The sequence below is a fragment of the Coffea arabica genome, chromosome 2c, assembly GCF_036785885.1.
Source record: "Coffea arabica cultivar ET-39 chromosome 2c, Coffea Arabica ET-39 HiFi, whole genome shotgun sequence".
NCBI lineage: Eukaryota > Viridiplantae > Streptophyta > Magnoliopsida > Gentianales > Rubiaceae > Coffea > Coffea arabica.
The window spans coordinates 5342534-5357560 of NC_092312.1; the positions used below are offsets into that span (position 1 = coordinate 5342534).

The 15027-nt window shown below is 39.3% G+C and overlaps 2 protein-coding genes across 6 annotated transcripts; both read right to left on the reverse strand.

The window, feature by feature from the left end:
- Positions 1-2514: 2514 nt before the first annotated feature.
- On the reverse strand, positions 2515-10386 carry LOC113730358 (NF-X1-type zinc finger protein NFXL2). Of its 3 annotated transcripts, XR_003458323.2 has the most exons (14): positions 8698-10381; positions 8498-8611; positions 8367-8422; positions 7717-7783; positions 7205-7297; positions 6917-7002; positions 6663-6825; positions 6314-6484; positions 5940-6130; positions 4497-4578; positions 3978-4184; positions 3586-3675; positions 3286-3495; positions 2515-3057 (listed from the first exon to the last, which is right to left on the reverse strand). XR_003458323.2 is itself a non-coding variant. In XM_027254993.2 (13 exons), the coding sequence occupies exons 1-13, from the start codon at positions 9826-9828 to the stop codon at positions 3337-3339; spliced, it is 2610 nt and encodes an 869-aa protein (XP_027110794.1). In that variant the 5' UTR covers positions 9829-10380; the 3' UTR covers positions 3107-3336. The 3 variants fall into 3 exon arrangements, 2 of the variants coding, with proteins under 2 accessions (XP_027110794.1, XP_071929919.1); XM_027254993.2 differs by lacking the exon at positions 2515-3057 and having other exon boundaries at positions 3107-3495; positions 8698-10380; XM_072073818.1 differs by lacking the exons at positions 2515-3057; positions 3286-3495; positions 3586-3675 and having other exon boundaries at positions 4497-4598; positions 8698-10386.
- A 257-nt stretch (positions 10387-10643) lies between these two features.
- Positions 10644-14969, reverse strand: LOC113730360 (phosphoinositide phospholipase C 2). 3 transcript variants are annotated; one of them, XM_072073820.1, is made up of 9 exons: positions 14357-14965; positions 14054-14172; positions 13795-13930; positions 13470-13709; positions 13133-13365; positions 12586-12703; positions 12295-12441; positions 11673-11759; positions 10644-11248 (listed from the first exon to the last, which is right to left on the reverse strand). In XM_072073820.1, exons 1-9 carry the CDS (start codon positions 14672-14674, stop codon positions 10955-10957), a joined length of 1692 nt encoding a protein of 563 aa, XP_071929921.1. In that variant the 5' UTR covers positions 14675-14965; the 3' UTR covers positions 10644-10954. The 3 variants fall into 3 exon arrangements, with proteins under 3 accessions (XP_071929921.1, XP_027110795.2, XP_071929922.1); XM_027254994.2 differs by having other exon boundaries at positions 14054-14250; positions 14357-14964; XM_072073821.1 differs by lacking the exon at positions 11673-11759 and having other exon boundaries at positions 14054-14250; positions 14357-14969.
- Between the last annotated feature and the right edge of the window lie 58 nt (positions 14970-15027).

Consider the following 15027-nt stretch of genomic DNA (forward strand, 5'->3'; position numbering starts at 1 on the left):
CGTTAGTGTATAATTTTTTAATATTGATAAATTTAAATCAGGTTACATGACATAATTCAAATTGAAAATTTAAATTATACACGACGTCGCATACATACATCTAAAAGTTACTCCCTCCGTCCCACTTTGATAGTCTTGTTTTCCTTTTTCGTCTGTCCTAAATTGTAGTCCACTTTCCCATTAAGAAATGTAGTAATCTTTCAAATTGTCTAAAATACCCTTATTAAATATCTTGTTATTAATACATTGTTATTAAATACTAACCCACTACATTGAATACATTGAGCTTTTCTAATACTAACCCATTAGCTGTAACTGATATTAATTGGCACTCTTCGTGATTAGCATAAGGGTATTTTAGGAAATTATTAATCTAAATTTATGTTTCCAACTAAATTAATTACACTTTCTTAATCTGTGTGCAAAAAAAAAATCAACACTAACAAAACGGGACGGAGGGAGTAATTCATAGCAAAACCAATTCTTGAAAATGATAGAAGTAACTAACGTTCACCAAATTACTCCGGTGCAAACATTCTTGGTATTAAAAGTCGGGACAATGAATGGTTGGCGGTTGAGAGGTGGATTTGTAAATGGGCGGCCGCAGACCAGGCCTCCCCATGCACTAATTCCTTGCTTCCAATTTGCTTGCAGCTCTTTACAAACATTTTTTTTTTTTTTTTTTTAAAAGAAGAAGAAGAAGAAGAAATCCTTCATTTTTATTGCGGGGCGTAGATCTCAACGATGCACGTGAGGAGGATGTGATTCTATTGAACCCGTGCTAGTGAGTCGTGAGAAGGGGAAGAACAATCAATCTTCACAGTTACGGTGGAGTGCGCCGAGGTTCTTTATGGGAGGATCCGAAGAAGCGAGAGAAATTTGTGTTACAAATCCAACGTAAGAATCTACACTGCTGATAAATTATCTGCAGTGATAGCTACTATCATTTTCACGCCAGACACAAGATAGAACGTCGTACCACATTCCCAATGTAAAATTGGAGCTCGTGATATGAATACGATTGTGGATTTTGTCAAAGAAAGACTGAACATCTTCATTTGCCCTGCCCGTGTCTTGAATTCGTGAACACCCCATAATTATTAATTAAACAACTTTTTTGACTTTTCTTTACTTGTGACGTGGCTTCTGAGTCAATTGGTCCAAGAACTTGGTCTAACTCATCTTCCTGAATCCTGAGTCAGTCGTCTACTCCGAGTTCGAACCCTCTCACCTCGTCACAGCAATATTTTGGCAGCAAGAACCTGGGATTTAGCATAAGATAAAAAAGTCATCCAGATTTTTAAGTTGTAGATAAAAATAATTGTGTTTTTTCTGCACAGAAATCTTCAAAGCTTCAATCCTCTGTCTGGTAAAAGCTCTACTACGGTTGACAACTTTTGAGATGAGTGATTTGTGCGTTCACTTTTTTGACCCAGATAAGGAAGGATTAAGGAGGGAAGGCAAGAAAATTTCTCCATTCTCAAGCCCAGAAGTCCTACCTCTCAATTTCCCTTCTAAGACACCTTTGGGTCAAAGCTTACCGTTACATGAAAGAGAGAGAACCTCTAGATGGCCTTATTGAGTGAGTAGTAATAATTTTGGAACTCGGGCAATGCATCATTTGATTTGGGGTTCCAAATTCGCCCATATGATAGGGATTGGGGGATTGAAATGTTGAAATCAGGAATGCACTGGTAGTGTACCCCTTTTTTTTAAAATTTTGTTTTATTTATTTATTTTTTTAAAAAAAAGGTCTGTCCAAGTAATTGAATTGAACATTTTTCCATTTTCATTGTCGTTTAAAATAGCTGCATGAAGCCAAAGGGAAGTTGTTGCGCTGCAGAGATCCCCAACCAACCAATGATTACTACAGTGTAACGTGTACACTGTACACGACGACTCCTGCTCTTTCTTCGCGGTCAAAATTTTTGGTCATCTGATGATCCCGTCCACTTTTTGTTTGACTTGGTGAATTTTTTGTTTTTTTCAAAGCACGCTCATATTGATACCAAAAATAGAGTATTGAATATTGACTGAAGTATGACAATTGACAGGTCGGGGTAACCAACAGAACAGGGTGGGGTTAGCTTTGCTCATCCCAGGCAAATTGCTCGTTTGTACCACCTAATACGATCGAGCGAGCGAAATGGACATGCTCACGTAAATGGACAGCATCACAAGGAAGCATATATTTTCTTTGTTCTTAAAAAATTTAGAGATTGCAACACCCAATCTCCATACGAGTCCCTTTTTTTCATAGTGCAGATTAGTATATACCAGTTCTTTTGTACGAATAGGATAAATTGTTGCCGTTGAAGAAAAAAAAAAAAGTGAGGCTGGCTTGCTTATCCCGAGCAAATTGTGCGTTTGCATTTCTGAAGCGGTCCAATTTCTGTTTATCCCAACCAAATTTCTTTTTTAAGATTTGCCAAAGCCGAGAAAGAGCAAAGACGAAAAGGGAAGGCAATTAACAACATCGACCCCCCCCCCCCCCCCCCCCCCCCCCCCCCCCCCCCCCCCCCCCCCCCCACCCCCCCCCCCCCCCCCCCCACAGAAGCTAGAAGCACGTCCAAGCCTCGTCGTTCATCCCTTATAGCAGCAACCCAGACAAATGGATGAAGATAAGGAGAATCATGGGAGGATGAGGCCTAGTTGGTGTTGGTGGTACACGCTTTGATTGTAAGTTCCTGTGGGGTGCGTCCACTAGAATTGAATCATTAAATGATGCACGCCCCGCTAAGCCAAACTCTCCATATATTCGGGAGGGGAAGATGAAGATGAGAGATGTCGGTCGGGCATGGGGTTATACAGGGCTACTTTGTGGAGACCACGCGGGGCTAGAGCTTTTACTCCAGCCACCGCCGTGTGTGCGCGCCTCCGCCTCTCTCTCTATTCGGAAGATATGCACACACCTGTTCCTGTTCCTGCTCCTGATCGCCCCTTCTGCCGCCCCTATTTATTGTTATCCAGACTTGTTCAACATCCACCAAGAACCTTTCAACAATCTTCTTTTACAAGTAACATTCCGCTAGGGGCCGTATTCTATTACTTCCATGCCTACAACAATCAATCTTCCTGTTAACTGGCAAACTCAATACGCGATCAATGGGGTTAACAAAGTTCTTCATGTGACTAAATAACAAATGGATAAAATCCAAGATTCTGAAACATCCTCTAGCCTAGTAATATATGCTCGGTAAGTCCTACACGGTGCAGCTTTATTAAAATCATTAAACAGAAAAATGAATTCTTTGATGACTGAACCCACTCTCACTCTATACTTACCTAAAACCACACTCCTTGACAACTGATAGTAGTATTACTACTACGTGCTAATCAGATTCGAGGGTATATTCTTCTTTGCCGTTGTAGTTCAGCTTCATTCATCCAATCTGACAGCCACAAAAGGCCATTGTATCCACAGTATGCTACTGCAATCAGCGTTACCAAAATGATGACAATCAAAAGCACCTTTCTCGTAGCACCACTAATAACCTGCCCAGCAATAACAGAAATCACCCTTAGTAAACCTACAGCAACAACAAACACAAAATGTCTCATTACTTCTCTCACGATGTGACAAACCTGCAGTCTGGAAGCTTTCTTGTCTTCCTGAACCCGCTCCCTTCGCCTTCTTCGTTTTGCTACGGGTTTCTCACCATCTGGTTCCTTTTTCTGTGGAAGCAGAAGAAAAGAACTAGAACTTAAATATCAAGCATCAGGCACATGCATCACAACATTTCCATCATGGCAACAACCTATACACAATACAAGGTGTCTAAACTCCATCAAAGAACAACTTGTCAACAAGAATAACATAATCAAACTTTAGGATCTCCCATTCTTCTCTAAAAATTTAATCTTCTTGAATTTCACATAGCAGTCCCAAAAGACTGGCATATTTGTTGATGCCAAAAGAATAGCAAATGTGACATTATCACATAAATCAACATATTTAACAGGAAGTCAGGAATTGCCTGTGTCACTACAGATTTACGAAGTTGTAACTCAGAATCAGTGATCTTCATTTTACTCCTGCAATCCGGATCACAAGGGAGAAGTCCAAGTCCAAATTGAGTTTTAGGCACATCTTTGGGATCAGACCCAGCATTCCTGTAGGCTTCTTGCACGTCTTTGCACGACCACTCCTTCTTCAAGGTCTGGCATCCGCACCGAACAATAACCTTATGCAAGGAAGATAAATAGTGAAATTCAAACTACTGGTAAAAGAGTCTCAAAGTGAAAATATTCGGAAAATCACAAGGCAGTAAGGACACAAGCACATGGAAAGTAGAATGATGAAGTAGTGCGCTGCAAAATTAAACTACAAAACTGTACTAGACAACTATAAACAAATTTAACTTCAGGATCATAATCTGAATTTTGCAGATTGTTTTGATTTTACAGAACGAGAATCCAAAACACATAGCTACATATGAGGAGAAATTTCCAAAAGTAGGAGAAAATGATTGTTCATCCACGTAACATAAAATTACCTTTTTGGAGCACTTGTCAGGTGATGGACATTGACCACGATGACAGATCTCTGGACATAGATGCGTACAGTTTGGTAGCTTTCTGTTGCGCCAAAATCAAAACTTTAACATCACTAAATTAGTTCATAAACTTGAGGTTTCATTTGCATACCTCTCCCAAATCTCAACAAAAGGATTTGATATTAAAGAAGGATTGAATTGCATATAATGCCTAAAGAATATTCCACACCCTTAAACATTAAAAGCAAACACATTCTAAGAACAGAGACTTAAAATGTTGGAAAACTAGCAGTAATTGAAATCTAAAATCATAACAACCATCCCAGGTGGTACTGTGGTAGCAACAATTCTCACTACATGACTGCATTGTAGCATAATACTAGGGTTTTTCCAAAGATAAGAAACCTTCAGTCCAAAATATATTCACCTTTTATTTTCACACAACACAACAGTACTAAATCTACTAATCAAATAAAGGCATGCTTTTTTCACACTGAGCTATTATAAATAGAGATAAAATTAAAGCCTATGTTACAGGCTGTACTTTCTATTTCACATCTCCTTTTCTTGCCCCCAGATCTTTTATGCTCAAAGAGTTCATCATAACTCCACTAATGAATAGCAAGCTCAATTGTAGGAAGAAAAATAGTCATTTCTATGAAGGAACCAACTACTACTTGTCGCCTAAACTGGCTTATGTGAGCCAATCCCCGATGATTTACTGCTGTTTTCTACAGATTACATGCAATTGTTATTCTTCTTTTTAGGGACAATCTATCAGAAGATTGTACTATAGTCTTCTAAAGCTTTATCTAAACCAGTCTATCCATTTGTTTCTTATAACTAGGCCTTAAAGAAATTTCACCTAGGAAATACTTGTACATTTTTGGCAAATAATTTCTTTTAACACAAAAAAAAAAAAAAACTCATGCAGGGAAGGGTAATAAAGTATAAAAACCCAGAAACAAAGATGAACAACAATGAAAGATAATGTTCCTGCTGGTAAAAGTTAAACTTCGATAAGGTCTCTTCAAAATGTCAATTACTTTTGGGTCAAGCTACCAAATTTCTCAAAGCAATATTAGGTGTTAATGTTACATTATTTCCATATTTATGGGATTTTGGATAGCAATGCATAGTTATCAGGACAAAGAGTTCGTACGTTAAAAAGAAAGTTAAAGGGGACAATCACTTCTAAATGGATTAAGTGTATTAATCACTTGTCAATATAGCCCTTTATACAGTTTTTTTCCAGTTCTTTTGGAACTTTCCGATGTCCCTACTTACATATACTTAAAGAAACACAGAAAAGAAGAAAAAAGGCGCTTGGATCTGTACCCATGGTTCTTTCTGCTCCAATACTCATTTATTAGCATATGAAAAAAGAAGATACAGTCTGCTGTATGCCCTGAGGAAAAAATAAAGGAAAGGAAGATATATTACCTATGACATGGTCCTCCGCATGAACGAACAGCCACTTGCTCCCTTTCGTCCAAACTATTGTAATATATGCACTTAAGAGCATGAACCATGGCACCGCAGTGGCATGCACGCTTTATTAGTGAATGACACGGAGGGCATTCTCCAGGATGACACACCAAAGGGCAAGGATGTGGACAAGGAGGGCTTCTCTCCTGAACGGTTCACAAGTAAAAGATAGACATACTTGATACTAAAATTATTTGAAAATACTGAATTATGAATCTGTAAATGCAATATTCAAAATGTGAGGGATCTTGTAGAAAGTTAGTTGCAATAGCAACTAGTTAAGTTTTGGTGGTGATCAAAAAGCTGAGAGCAACGATTGAAAGTCTTACCTTTTGGCAAGGAAGATTACACTCTTCACATGATTCAGCCAGTACAGAACTATATGATTTCGAATCGCTCTTCAAGGCATGGCATATCTTTGTACAGTAATGGTTGCCACAGGAAAGAAGAGTGCCACATAAGTTGTCGCATGAAAACTCTGCTGGATTTGAGCAGATCATCTAAAAGGTGGAAGACAAAGATGGTCAAGACTTTTCAAGAAAAGCAGACACGTGACACAACAAAGAGGTAAGAACAAGGAATGCCCCACTTCTCCTTCCCATCCACAAACACGCGCACACACACACTTGAAGGAGATAGAAAATAAAAAATTCAAGTATATATAAGTTCTGTGCGAACCATCCTCTCTGCTCCTATGTGATTGCCAACACATGATCTCCACACCAGTTCAGGACAAGGAGGGCACAATGTACCAGGAATATGTTCAGCCTCATGACTTGACTTCTTTTTCTTTGGTTTCAATGTAAACTCTGGAAGGGCAGGAGGTCTAGGGCCATGGCACCTTTAAAAAGCACTACCATCAATAATGCATTGTAGTTTGAGAAAAGTGTGACTAGAAAAAGAGGTATAACAAACTTCAGTAGAATTGAAACCTTAATTTGCACTTGTGCCCACATGAGTATTCTTCATCACAGATCAGACGACAAGGAGGGCAAGCTCCATAATGACACTTGTGTGGCTGAATAAATGTCGAAAGGATTAGAAATCAAAACTAGGCCGAAGATAATAACCTAGTAACACACACACACACTCAACAATTTCACAAAAGTAGTACAAAAGCTTTGACTTCAGAAGAAATGAACAAAATACACAAGATAAATGGAAAGGAAGTTTCTACAATGGTTCCATATCAAATATCAGTACAGTGAATAATTACAAACCTTGCAAATTAACCTGTGGGTGCACAATGGAGCTACACGACATCGTTTGGGACATTTAGGAGGCTTTTGCTCGGTCTCTGTGCCACATGGAACCTAAGTATGAAATTCAAAGAAAGTTGTTAATCAATGTAAAGCAACAGATTTAACAGTACAAGTAATGCTCATAATTCTGCATCAATTGCAGAAGTTAATCAAAATGAGATGTTACAAGTAAAAGACGTTCATATTCAAATCTACTTGCTTCACAACAATATACTGTACTTTCAAAATGTTTCCCAACCAAAAAATTATAGTATTACTACTTGAGAAAGAAAAAGTTTTAACTTTTCTCCCATTTTTGTGCCTTAGCAAGCACCACATCCGGAACGCTCCCAATCCACAAACATGAAACATAATGTACATCGTATAGGCAAAAAAGAGATTGCACTGCTTTGTTATATGTTGTGACATTTTCGGCAATAAACATTGCTTGTAAAGTTTCATATTAATTGCAGAGGGGAAAAAGTGCTCACCTCAAAATGTGTTTCCCCACATGAACATGAAATCATCACCATCAGTGGACAAGGAGAACAGGCACCTCTAAAGAAGCAAAATAAAAATCATTGATAATTTGTAACATTAGTCTGGGCCAACAGAAGACCTAATTTATTTGATTAGCTTCATAATTCTGGAATTCACAAGTAATTATGTGGCACAACTACAGGCTTAACATCCACAACTCGTTAATTCTTTTAAAGGCATTTTGTGCAATATACTGTACTCAATATTCGTTTCCAGGCTAAGCCAAATTAAACTGTTTCAGTTGAGTACAAAATTATCATTTGCAACCAAATGTTGCATAATATGATGGTCCTTCAAACATCCTAACCTTTTTAAGAGAAAAGGACAATCTTCTCTTGAGAAAGCAATTTTAATGATTCCTCAAAATATACAAGTGAACAAGTCTTTATACTAAATGTTACAAGAAATTAAAATGTGTAATTGCTAAAAAATATATTATGTCTCCTTAATCTTTGATAAAATGAAAAACCAGTCAGCAGATGTAAGTAGGATTCTACATGGAAGCAAACGAAGTACAGAGTTATGGTAAGTTTCACATCACACAATTCACCAAGAAGTGAGATTTCAAGCAACGACTACAATCTAAAGGATCACAAGATACCTATGGCACGGAGCAGGGCATTTGTGATTCCTACATCGAAGCCTCCTGTCACAAATCTGCTACACCACTGGTCACACATTTGCTGACAATTAACTTCAAGAGACAGACTAATACAGAAACTTTACACAAACCTCAGAACAAGGTGGGCAGTCCCCATCACAACAGCGACGCTTGCAAGCATGACGCCCACAATCCCGCACTTTCTGGCACTTCCTTTCACATGTTAAATCTTGATAACAAGGAATCTGCTCTAAAATCAATTTACCAATCTCAATCCCAACTTCGTTGATAAAAGAATTTATCTCATTTTACCAATCACTTTAAGAATTACCTGTTTCCTTGCGCTTCCACACCTGCAGGACTTGGTTACAACTGTCCTGCAAGTCTCAATGCAAGGCCCGCGATGACATCTTTCTGGGCACCTATGGAATCCACAGCTCAACAGCTTATCACAAGTTGCTCCACAGAGAGGCACAGCAACATCACAAGCCATCCCTTCATACACTCTCTTTCCACAAGGACAAGTCCTCTTCCCCTGGAGTGGACACTCACCACAATTACCTTTATGACACCCTCTCTCACAAACATGCCTCCCACAGCCAAGCAACTTCTGGCATGGATTTTCACACCTAAAAATCCTCTCACAACACTCTCTTTCCAGCTCCACCTTCCCGCATTGGCACTTATAAACCCCTTTTTTGCGACACATCGGACAGTCACCATCATGGCAAATTTCACCACACCTATGGCTTCCACAAGCTAATGTCTTTCTACAAACGCCTTTACAAGAAAAATCCTTAAACCCGCAACGTCTCACGTCCTCTGTAGCCCCACAATAACACTTGGTTTTAACCAATTTCGGGCACGAGGGGCAGGGCCCTGGGTGACACAACAACAAGCATTCGTGCCCACAATTGTATGTCAACGGCCTACCACAGATTTCTCCACAAGAATGAGGTAAAATCCAGGGATCATGAGGTGGGTTTTCGAGTTTTCCACAAAAACAATAGTAATACTTGGGGGTCTGCGATTTGGGATACTCGATCCGGCATTTGGGGCAATGCCAGCGGAGGGTGTCATCGTTAAGAGTGGCGGCGCGTGAGGCAGCCCGTGCAGCTGCAAGATTTGAGGATTGGTGGGCCCAGGATTGGATACAGAGGAGGTGGAAGACTGCGAAGCAGCGGGAGGAGCAGGACCAGGTGGGATCGGTGGGTTTGATCCGTTCAAGGCATATGAGGCATGAGAGAGCCCCAGAGCGAGAGGAAGTAAGGAACGATTGGATCTTTATCAGGTCTTGATGTTGAGGGGAGGATTGGTGACCGGTGAGTTCGAGGTAGGATTTGAAGATGGTGGAGGAGAGGTCAGTGTGTTGGTGCTGGCGGGAACTGGTGCCGGAGTCGGAATCTGAGTCGGAGGACGGTGGAGAAAGTGGCGGTAGGAGGGTGGTGTTGGAGGTCGCCATTACGGGACTTCCTGCGGAAATGAGGGTTTGGGATGAAATTTGCCTGTTTGCTTGTTGAAATTGGGGCGCGGAGTTTTCTAACCGTCACTTCCGCGCGGCACATTTCCCTGCAATGGCCAATTTGTGACGCGCGTCACCCTGCATTTCGTTCCCTCTTTTCCTGGTGCTAACTTCTTCTGCATATTATAGCGGGGCAATTTCTATACTGTAACTTGGCTCTTCTTCTTCTTCTCCTTCTTCTTCTTTTTTATTTTATTTTGGTCTCGACAAAATCCCTTCAATGTTGCTTTTGGGTGATAAATGGAAAGCTTAAATATAACTGAAACTGTCCATTAGAAAACGAGGAAACAGACCCCTCCTCCACTTTGATGAATTCCCGTCAGGTTATGGTACAAGTAGTTTTAGTGCATTATATAGCGAACACTTGGTTCGTTGGTTGGCATATTTCTTTTCTCCCATCTTGCTTTTCCTCTTTAAGACCAGACGGCTAGACGCTAGACAGACCTGGTAAGATACCAGGCGATAAAGGTTAGGAACCTGGTGATAAAGCGAATCCCAGAAAGGATTTTGCTGTTCAGAACCATGATCGACTTAGTGGCCTTGCAGTGTTACGTTACAGCTTCAAGGACCTTCTTAGAAAGCCTGTTCTACAAGCTTTTGTAAATCCAAAGTAGAAAACCACTAAAGCATGAGTTTTTAAAGTGTTTCTTCTCCAGAATGAGTAAATATCCCAACCGATTTATGATGGATTTTAATTCATTTGACAACAGAAAAAGTAAATAAGAATCCATAAAAGCTGTAGGGCGAAGCAAGGCAACACATAAAACTGTTTTGCATTATCAACTGATCAATTTAAGCAAAGTCTGCGTACTATTTACAATTTGACATCTGCACCATAGGAAGAGCGTAGAAGAAATGATGGAACGAGCAAGACTGCTATATATTGTTGGCTTTGGTTCTGGGCTTTGACAATATACAGATACACATAACCAGGCATTGTTTACACAATCTTTTATTGCATTGCACAAAACCAATGGAATAGGGAAAAGATCTTATAATTTACACAGATGGGTATATACCAAGGAGGCGAGGACTGAGGAGCAAAAGCCAGAGACTTGCCATTGCATCAGATGAACTGAAATCGCATCAGAAGCTTTACCGACCTGTATGGCTCCCCTTTTTGATTATGAAGAGGAACAGCTCGGATGCCTTCTCTTAGTTCTGAAGCAGGCAAGCATGTTTGTCCTCCAAAGTCATCCTTATCAGACATATCATACTCATGAACTTCAATCCGAAGCAGAGCCAATTCAGGAACTGTTAGTGGGAATTCAAAGTGTTCATTCCAATTAGGTATCCAATTGTCCTCCAGCGTCCTTGTTTTCTTCATCAGAGTATCAGCAGGAACTCCAGCAATCCCTACCTGCATGGAGATATATTTCAACCTACTCAGACATCAATAACGCAATCCACAAGAGTAAATATGTAACAGAAGGTTGTTCACAAATAAAGCAAATAGTTCTCATTATTCTCGTATGCTCTTGAGCACCTTTACCATTTTTCTTCTCTTTGAACAATCTACTATACTCTTAGGCCTTGTGCTCAAGAAATATGGCAATATAAATATCTTTTGCATTAAAAATCTAGTGAAGAAATTAACTAATCAATAGCTACTACTACTAAAAAAAAGACTACAAAGAAGAAGGCTATTGCTACAACACAACTGTTCAGCTGAGAGCTGAAACCTAAATGCCTTTTTAATCAAACAACAGTTGTTGAAACAGTTAAAAGTTGGCAATGAACTAAGTTTACCAGAACATGGAGATATATACTCAGTCCTTACTTACCCTTGCGTAGAAATCAGGAGGGGAGTAAGTGTCAAAGTGTGTATGACGGAAATCATAATACCATCCCTCACCCATGAATACTGTCACCTGCCCAATAGCAAGGGATCAGGGTTGAATGCGAATCAATAAGTTTAGTCAGGTTACAGTTTCAATGGGAATTCATGCACAAGAACACTCTGATAGGAACATTACGACTCCCTTTCTTTTTTTATAATTGACGTTTAAGAAATTTGCTCTAGTGTACTTTTATCTATCGTTTTATTATCCCCATACAATATTAATTATTTTTTCACAATTTTACCCTTTTATCTCTCTTTTTCAATACAGGGTTCTTAATTACTACTCCTAGTAATTATTGCTTCTCTCTTTGTAACAACCCTAGTAATTGGACAATTAATGAGGGTACAAAAGGAAAGTAGTGTACAGATTTAAGCAATGAAAAACTTTTCTTAATTGGTGTGCAAAACCTTAAACGTCAGTTATAAAAAAAGGGAGGGAGTATATTTTGGGAACACGAGAAGATATTTGCCTATTTATGCAATTACATTACAGATTAGAAAATTTATTTTATTTTTCTTGAAAATTTGTCAGACAGCTTATACTGATGTAAAACTCATCTCACCTTCAGTGTAGTTTTAACTGGTAATTTGGCTTTAGGGTCAAAAATCTCATTACCAGTCTTCAATAAGATATCTGGTTTTCTAACATATCCACAGCCACCATTGGCCCTGAACATTCCACGCATCACCCAGAGTGATCTTCCATAACCCTGTTGAAGAAAATTGTCACTGAAAATTTCCTTGAAATAGACTTTGGCCTAATTACTATAAATTAAAATGAAAGGTGCCAATAAATTTACATTGTAATATGCCAACATCGAAGAACAATATGACAATCAAGATAAAATGATAACCTGCATGTTTAGTGCGACCATCTGTGCCCCATGCATCCATCCAATGAGGGGATTGTAATTAGATGAGTCAAAACGTATTCCCTTTGGGTATACTCTCAACAAGTTCCTCTGAGTAAAACTGAAAGAGGAATATAGAAAAGCCTGGACAGCTTATTAATTGGAAATGATTACTTAATTCAAGCGCAAGGTCAAGAATTGAAGCCTAAAGAGAGGTATTATGGATTATGTTGTCGATTGGAGCATCAATGCAGCAAGATTCAAGGATGAAACAGTACATTTTACAGGGCCTAGATGATCGAACTACATACCATGACTATAAAACCCCATTAATGAAGGCAAAATAAGCTGAATACATGTGTATCTGAGTATCCAGCAAGAACAATTGTTCTAACTATGACGATCTATAGTAATCAGGATGACATCTCTCAGGATTACTTTTATACCATTTACAATGCAGGGAAACCCCTAGAGAAGTCAAGCAAAAGCTACTGCACGAAGTATGCACTGGTTGTATGTTGTAGACAAAGTAACATGATCAACATAGTACCTTATAATTTCTTTTGCATGAGTTACAGCAGCCTTCTCAAGTTCTAGCTCACTTAAACTAAGGCGTCTCACTTTGTTAGGATCGAGCCTCAGCCAATCATCCAGTCCACCCTTTCCCTTTCCAGCATGGATTGCAATCAAACGTTTATATTCTGGGACTGCAATTTGCTGAGACTTGCGATCTACTTCATCATCGTCATCGTCCTCATGAGCTTCCTCTTCATTGAGATCATCCTGCAACAAACAGCTTATGTAGAAAAGTTTAAATTGAAAACAACGCACGAAGCTGTAACTCAAATTGTGATTATCAGTTAAGTAATTGGAATGTTCAGTCAGACCTCATCATTGGTCCTAGATTTATTAATTGAGATTTCTCTTCCCCAAGGTCCTGCTTCAGCGGATTGTTTTCCTTCCTTCACTTCATTCTGTTCTCCACTAAGGTCTTTTGCCTCTAAGTACTCCTTAGGTGGTTTAGTTGATATCATAACCTTTCTTTTCAAGGCTTCTGGCGAGGGAAACTCTTTTAGACCGTCTGATCCAGGTACGAACAGCGTATCTCCAAATGTTTCATTAATCATCTAAGATTTTTTAGACATTGCAAATGTTAGCAGTAGAGCAATGAAAGTACTAGTTACTCTCTGTCCAAAGTGCAATTTTACACACCTCAGCTACTTTAGCTTGAAGATGCTGAGGAAGATGGTCTTCAAGTGTGATAACAACAGGATACTCGGATGCAGAGAATGCATGCTCTTTAATAGACCTCAAGCATTTGATGAGTTGCACAGGAGTTGTCAGCGTCCTGTATAAGAAAGTAGATATCTTGGCTAATTACAACTTCATTTCCAACTTGGAACCAATTAAAGTCCGACTCAAAAAGAATCCATACACAAAATAAGTTAATTTCTTCGATGAAGATCAGTACCTTCCATGCAGGACATCAACATCATCTTTTGTGGAATTAGGCCATATATCCAATTCGATTACTCTCACACCATTCTGGAGTGCTTTTATTATAGGGACATCGCTGCAGTCACTACTTAGCTGATTCCCAGTCAAATAAGAATTATGCCCGGTATATATATAGTAATGAGACAATGGATCATGCATATCATGATGAACCTGTTTTGTTTGAAACAAAAAACCCACCTCATAATCATTTTTTTTTTAAAAAAAAATTCAACTCTGATGATTAGAAATTGATATAATGGAGAAGAAATGGAAATACCCTGCGACGAGGATCAATAGGAGGATTAATATCTCCAAAAAGATACTTGAAAAATTGCTCAAGATTAAGACCGCTGCGATGGAAAATGTTGAGGTGTTTAGGCTCATGAAGGCTATTTAGGATGGCTTCAGCATCCTCCACCGTGGCATTCTCTTGCTTTTGAACTTCAACCAAGAAACGATGGAGGTTATCAACGCTTATGGTCCCGTTTTCGGAGTAGCTGTCGAATAAGGACTTGATTTCAGCCGGGGCCTCTGCAGAAGCCAGCCTGAACCTTCGCCGGCAGCAAAAGCACACTCTGTAGGTCTGTTTAGACATGCGATAGGATTTTGGATTTACGTTAACTAAAAGTGAAAGAAGAGAAGAGGAGAAGAGTTGATTATGGATGTTGGGGATTGAGGATCTTAGGTGTTTTTTCGATTAAGGATGGGATTTGAGGATAGCTTTGCTTGTGAAGATGGGAAGGTAGATTGGACAGGGCAAAGCTCACTGTCGGAACTCGGAACCAAATCCAACCAACCGAACTTTTTCCCACAGGGAAAAAAAAGAAAAGAAAAGAAAAAGATAACGATTCTGGCTTGGGAAACCTTTCAATCGTTGGACTTTGTTTGTGGATAAAGGTCGGGTTCTGGTAAGGTTGCAATATCCAGCAATCCTGGAACGTCCCCAAC